The sequence below is a fragment of the Peromyscus californicus genome, unplaced genomic scaffold (assembly GCF_007827085.1).
Source record: "Peromyscus californicus insignis strain IS unplaced genomic scaffold, ASM782708v3 Scaffold_12__1_contigs__length_115047231, whole genome shotgun sequence".
In the NCBI taxonomy this organism is placed as follows: domain Eukaryota; kingdom Metazoa; phylum Chordata; class Mammalia; order Rodentia; family Cricetidae; genus Peromyscus; species Peromyscus californicus.
In genome coordinates this window covers 62914644-62921528 of record NW_026294413.1, presented here as the reverse complement: position 1 = coordinate 62921528, position 6885 = coordinate 62914644, and the positions used below count along the sequence as shown (strand labels likewise).

Below are 6885 nucleotides of genomic sequence, written 5' to 3'. Positions count from 1 at the left end.
TCACAAATGTATGTTCTTTACAGTGACTCTTTATCATGCTCACAATGACTCTCTGTGACCTTCACAATGACTTTGTGTATACTTATAAAGACTTCTGTGCCTTTGCAATTATTCTGTGTGAACTCCAGGAAGACTCTTCTTATCTTCACAATGACTGTGTGTGATCTTCACAATGACTTTTTGTGACCTTCACAGTGGTTTATGTGCCCTCACCATGACTGTGTGACCTTCACAATGACTCTTTTTGACCCTCACCAATGGCTCTGTGTGCCCTCAACTGTGACTTGTGTGTCACTCTCTATGATTTATGACACTCAGATGACATGTAACTAAGAATGACAAGTATCAATTTTATTTCACAATTTTTAAAAAGCATTAAAAAAGGTTTGTATTGGAAAGCGATAACTTACAATTTATAAATTCCAGTATGTAAAATAGTTGTGATGATATCTAAGCTGATACAAACTATCTTAAAAGCAATGGTTGTTTCCTTTTCCTTTTCTGTTCTTTTTCTTCTGACACAGACAGCAGTTCTTATCCTAAGTAACAGCAGCAGTAACTTTAAAGTAGAAAACCCCACAATTCAAAATATATTCTATATATTCAAAATAGAAAGCACATGACTTGCCCTGACTGATCCAACAATCCTTGTCTCCATCCTTGTGCTTGTCCTTGCTTCTGCCATGTGAAGGTGGCCCGGTGCCCTGTAGGCCTGAATGCCTCTCTGTCCTAGTGTCTGACATCAGCGCTCTAGCTCCTGTGTAAACAGCCTTGTGAGATGTTCCAATAATGTGGAGTGCAGGTTGCAGTTTTTCCCCTCTTGTTTACAGAGTATAAAATGTAAAACACCATTGCATCTTTCTAGAGTGGCCAGTGGGAGGAGTCTCCTTTTTGATGATAATCCGGGACCTTCCAAATGCAGTATCAAATGAAATCAATTTTTAACCTTCAGCATTTCTCTTCTGATTGAAAGTGATGTTTCGGGATTTGGGGCCAAAGTCTCACTTCCAATCAGTCTGGCTTTCCTCAGCAGTGTCTGTCTTTGAAGTCCATCAGGGCTTGGCATGTGGAAAATATATTCAGGTTACACAAAGGAACACAACCCTGCTGGCTTTGATCATCTCTCTGTCATAACACAGATGATTGGGTTGCAAACAATGGCACACACATGTGCATTATGAGAATGCCATTTGGGGGAGCGCAGCTTGCGTCCTCATGGAAGTCTGCTGGTTAAATCCTAAATATTTTATGACTTTCCTAAAGCCAAATTCTCATCAGGGTTGGGGACACACAAACAAAATGCCAATCAGTTATGACTGGGCACCATGTGGACATGAAAGCGGATGTGGACTACCATGGAACACTCTATGGTAAGTTCTTCCTACATCTGGTAAAGGAACAGATGCCATGTGAAGCAATAGATATGGACAAGCCCAAAGACACACATCAAAAGCTGTAATAATGAATAGAGAGAGGCCACAGGAAGAGGGCTCATTAAATTGTACTCATGTCTTACAAAGAGAGAAAAACCATGGGGGGAAACAGAAGATAAAAAAGTCTAGGAAGATAGCATCTTAAGGTTTGGGTTTAGTTTTGGGTAAAAGAGCCCGATTTAAGCAGGGCATCTTCAAAACAGATATGCTGGTGAATTCTATCACACTGGTGCTCTTTTCAAAGTGTAAATGTAGCCGTGTGGTGGTGGTGGTGGTGGCAGCGGTGGTGGCGCCGCCTTTAATTCCAGCACTTGGGAGGCAGAGCCAGGAGGATCTCTGTGAGTTCGAGGCCAGCCTGGTCTACAGAGCGAGATCCAGGAAAGGCACAAAGCTACACAGAGAAACCCTGTCTCAAAAAAAAGAAAAAGAAAAAAAGAAAAAGAAAAGAAGTGTAAATGTTGTAAGTTCAAACTGGAAACCAAGTAAATCCTGCTGAACAAAGCCATAAGGCATAAAATGAAGAGAAAACTTCCTTAGCTTTAGAGACTGTTCTAGAAGGCAAATGCCATCATGGAAGAAGATGGAACACCTTACAGAACACCCCCATATAAGAACACCATGAGTATTATAAGCCTTGGTTAGGTACATGGCACCAGGGAGCCTGTTCTCCCAAACTGTCTGTCAACCACATTTTTCCATGTCTCGTTCTAATATGCACTGGATTCTCACTGAAGGATTCTTCAGTAGCATACTGGATGTAGGGAAGCCTTTTGTCTAAGCTCAGGTGCAGATCACAGATTACTATGTTTATAAATATCTCCTTTCTACCTAAGACATCTGGGCTTTGTAAGCTCAGCACAGGGGCAGACCTAACACACGTTTCCACGGTCACCAGCCCTAGCACGCACAGCCACGCTTCAGGATATACAGAGTAGGTGGTTTTAACAGTAGGGTAATGCCATTTCCCCCTTCCCCCTCATGCCCCATTTCTAACCACATTCACAGCCATCGTCCATAATCCAGGCCTCCTTTCCTCTCAGCTCTGTCACACATTCGTGGGGAAGAGGCCAAAAGAGCTACTCATAACCGATAGGCCAGTCAACTTCACCAAACCACGATTTAGGCAGGGCTCCAAAACCCCTTCACACCACTGACATGTACCATTCTGCTGATGAGAAAGTGACTTTTTTCCCATAGAAATCCCCAGAGCTCTACCTAAAATCTAAGTAAGGAATCTGCCATAGCTTTTTCGTAGGGTAACGGGTTAGTTCTGAAAGAGAGTGTCTATGAAAGTTTATACTCTGGGTCTTGTGAAACCACATTCACCATGAATGTAAGCAGGAGCCAGGCTGGGTCTTGCTGTGCCCACAATTTCGCAGGCAGCACATTCCACCCATTGGTCCTTCAAACTGCCCTCAGCTGAGGTTCCTGTTTAGGGAAGATGTACCAGTCCTGAGGCCGCCTACAGTCTCTCCTTGGTTCTCGCTGGGGTTTCAGCTTACAGTCGGTCTGGCTCAGAGGCAACTGGTTGAAAGGCTGGAAATGCTGCCAGTTGGGTTCAGATTTATTATTGCTTCCAGAAGCCATAGAAGGTCAAAGACTGCTCAGTCTGTAAGTCTTAACCCAGGCGTGTCCAGACCCACACCTCCACTTCCGGAAGATGGCCTTCAGGCATCCTAAAACAGCAACAGAGGAAAGGCTTGAAAAATGGTGTCTTCTACGTTAAAGCTGCTTCATGGTCCTTCTAAACCTGATTGTGCATGGCTACTAAGGGCACTGTCACATACTCAAGCATCCTTTACTGTGTCCTCTGAGAAAGTAATAAAAGTCTTGCAACAACACAATTACCAGTATGCGCTGAGTACTTAACAGATGACAATGTAACCCATAATAATCACAAGGACTTAAAAAAAAACATTTCTTTTGTTCATCAACCTCATCCAAACATTTGAAGGCACTGCTTCAGTATGGAGCTTCCTAAACATCTGTAGGTCATTCATGGCCTCCAGAAAGGAAGGTGGCCAGTGAACACTGCCACCCTATCTGTCACTGAGTCACAGAACCTCAGTCTCCCACTCCTTGCAGATGTTTGCAAAGACAGAGAGACTAGGATGGCTCTTAATGATCTCCTTTGAACAGACACAGTGTTCTCAAGATGATTACCCTCAGCAAGGGGTCGTATCACAGAAAGTATGGCCTCCCTCTAAAAGAGACCAGGCATCGGCCAGCTGAGTGCTGCTGAGAACCCTGTTTTCATACACTGCCCTTTGGCAATGTGTTCATCAGTAATTTGCATTGGCAACACAGGTAAACCTAAGGAAAACATTTCTAGGTAAAAGGTTGTCTGGAAACCAGTGGGTCTGGAGTCTGTTTGAGAACTGGGAAACAATTTTTACCAAATATGTTGACCAACTGATGCTCTAGTACCAACATGTTGACTCTACTGCCGGAAGCAAATCATCTCGTTTTATCATATTCAAAAAGCAGATGGATAGACTAGAGAACTAGGGGGCCCTTGTGGTTGAAATATTATGCACCTCGATAAACTTATCTGGGGGTCAGAGAATGGAACAGCCACTATATTAAACATAGAGGTCAGGCAGTGGTAGCAGATGCCTTCAATCCTAGCCTTCTGGAGGCAGAGATCCATCCAGATCTCTGTGAGTTCAAGACTACACTGGAAACAGCCAGGCATGGTGACTCACACCTTTAATCCCAGGAAGTGATGGCAGGAAGCAGAAAGGTAGATAAGGCATGAGGACCAGGAACTACAGGCTTTTAAACTTTTAGGTTTTTTTTTTTTTAGCAGCAGTTCAGCTGAGATCCATTTTGATGAGGACTCAGAGGCCTCCAGTTGGAGGAAACAGGATGGGCTGAGAAGTTGGCGAGGTGAGGTTGGATGTGGCTTGTTCTGTTTCCCTGATCTTTCAGCATTCACCCCAATACCTGGCCCTGAGTTTTTTATTAATAAGACCTTTTAAGATTCGTGCTACAGGCCTTCTCAGAGCTTCTCCAACCTTCTGTTTCCTTCCTATTGAGTTTTTTGTTGCTTATTATTTTGTGTGTTTTGTGTGTGGGGGGGGGGATGCTTGTGCCATTGGTGCATGTCAAGGTCAGAGAACAACTTGCAGGCGTCAGCTCTCTCCTTCTGCCATGTAGATTCCAAGGATCAAACTCAGGTCATCAGGCTTGGCAGGAAATGCCTTTACTTGCCAAGCCATCTCCCTGATAGCAACATCACTGTTGACATTAAAAGATAGTACCAAGAGGGCCAGCAACATAGATCATGGGTAAAGCAACTGCCATGCATGGAGTCCAATCCCTAGAACCTGTAGTAGAAGGAGAGAACTGACTCCTGCAACTGACCCCTGATATCCACATGTGCTTCTCTGCCCCAATAATAACAAAAAATAAAATAAAATAATATTGTAAAACCACCAAGAAAGCTTTTCCTGTCAGGAAACAGGCTCGCTTCCTCCCCTCAAATAGCTCAACACCAGCACCCCACATTCCCTCAGCCCTGCTCCCCGTCTGCACAGATGCGAACAGGGGGAGGCACACGTGGAGGCTAACAGTGGCTCTCACACTTACATACTCATCCTGAATAGGGACCATCACCATCAGACCCCGGGTGGTCTTAAGTCACCCACAAGAACACCAGTGTGCAAAAATACTGGTTCAGGAAACGATTTCATCGTGCTTTGGAAATCACAGCCTCCCACCAGGTAAAGACCACAACTGCTGTAAGGCTGGGGCTGCTTCCCAATGGGAGAATAAGGTCCTCCCTGAATTCCAAATGAGGCCCACGCTATGGGACCAAGTCAACGCCATCAAGAAGGTGACAGTGGCTTTGTGCGCAGGAGCAAAAGCGGAGTTGGAGAGCTCAATTCTAACTGAGCTGATGATGAATAAATGCCCGGGATGTCAAGTCTGAGGCCGTCACTTGACAACAGTGGAGATGGGGGCTGATGGCCAGATGCCTCCACCTCTAGCCACCTCCTTGTCAGGAGCACTCCACACACAGCAGTCAGATTTCAGAAGACCAGTGAAGAGTGTGAGGGCCCTTTGTGCTCTCATAAAATGGTTCTGTTTGTTAGGAGGAAAAAAAGACTTGACATTTACTTTAAAACAGTCTTCTGTAATGCATGAGAAATAATAAATTACAGCTATCTCTCGTCTGCCTCCTCAGATTTCACAGTGGGAACAGAGTCTGGATCCCTCCAGTCTAGCACAAGCCATTGCCAAGCTCATTCTGAAGCCCCTCAGTGTCTTACCTGGAAGGACGCAGGTGTGGCTAGGTTCAGGTTGCCACTGCCTTCCCAACCTCCTTGGCTTGCAGTCCTTTGAGCATCCTGAGCTAGGGTCTGCTCCCAGACTGTATCACCATATCTAGGTGAGTCAGTAGTTTCTGTGAAATTTCCAGAAGAATCCGGAGCAGCTGTCCCAGCCAGATCCTGACCACCGCTGGAATCCAGAGATGTTGAGCTTTCATTTTCTGGGCTGAGGGAGTTGATATCTTCTCCAGTGAGTTCAGGATAAGAGTCACAAAGAGAGATGTCGCCGCCCATAGGATTCCGCATCAGAGGCCAGCCATCAGAAAACTCACCGCAGATGGAACGGGAAACAGACCCGAAGAAAGCCGGCATTGTGTCCCCCACGGAAGCTGCGTTTCTGAACACATATCCGGAAGGTTTGTAAGTATTGTACAGTGACAGAAACGGCTGCTACAGAACAGCATTTCAGCTACAGTTTAACTCTATGGCTGCAATAGCAACATGCTGAGAATTCCAGTGCTAACTATTGCTTTAAATTTGCCTCAGTGCATCAACTGCAGCTACTCCGTTGACCTTAAAAGTGATTTTTACACATATTTCTAATTACTGTACGCATATCCAATGTCTAACAGCTGCATTTTCTTAGGTCTTAACTGAGTTTTCTGGATTGTTGTTCTAGAACAGTGTGCCAGCAGAGTGTGACAAGTGAGACATTACATTGACATAACAAAAATGTCAGGAATAGAGGCTAGAGAGACGACTCCACAGCTAAGCACGTGTGTGCACACTGCTCCTGAGGAACTGAGCTCAGTTCCCAGCACCCACATCGGGAGACTCACAGCCACCTGTAACTCCAGCTCCAAGGGGGTGAGACACTCTCAGTTTCTGAGGGCACCTGTACTGTGTGTACATATTTACACACAGAAACACACATATATGCTTTAAAATAAAATCTTGTAAAAACAGAGCAATGTCATGAACATAATACACAAATCAAGTGGTGGGGGGAAAAGTGCCAGGAAACAGGACTAGTTACCAGCAGCCTCGGGCCCTACAATCCCTGCTGGGGAATCGCTCCCCTCAGGTTCCCAGAAGTCATTGGTAATGCTTAAGAAGCAGATCGCTACAGTTTAACACGAGGCTGGGACCTCAGGAGAACACAGATTTGCAAACAGGAG

At 45.1% G+C, this 6885-nt stretch overlaps 1 protein-coding gene across 4 annotated transcripts in view; it reads right to left on the bottom strand.

The window, feature by feature from the left end:
- Positions 1-330: 330 nt before the first annotated feature.
- Positions 331-6885, bottom strand: part of Tnfrsf19 (TNF receptor superfamily member 19) — a 98436-nt gene continuing 91881 nt past the window's right edge. For all 4 annotated transcript variants that reach the window (XM_052733029.1, XM_052733031.1, XM_052733032.1 and 1 more), the window contains exons 9-10: positions 5708-6104; positions 331-3109 (exon numbers count right to left, since the gene is read on the bottom strand). In XM_052733029.1, the coding sequence (XP_052588989.1) occupies positions 3101-3109; positions 5708-6104 (406 nt within the window). In that variant the 3' untranslated portion in view covers positions 331-3100. The remainder of the gene's footprint in view (positions 3110-5707; positions 6105-6885) is intronic.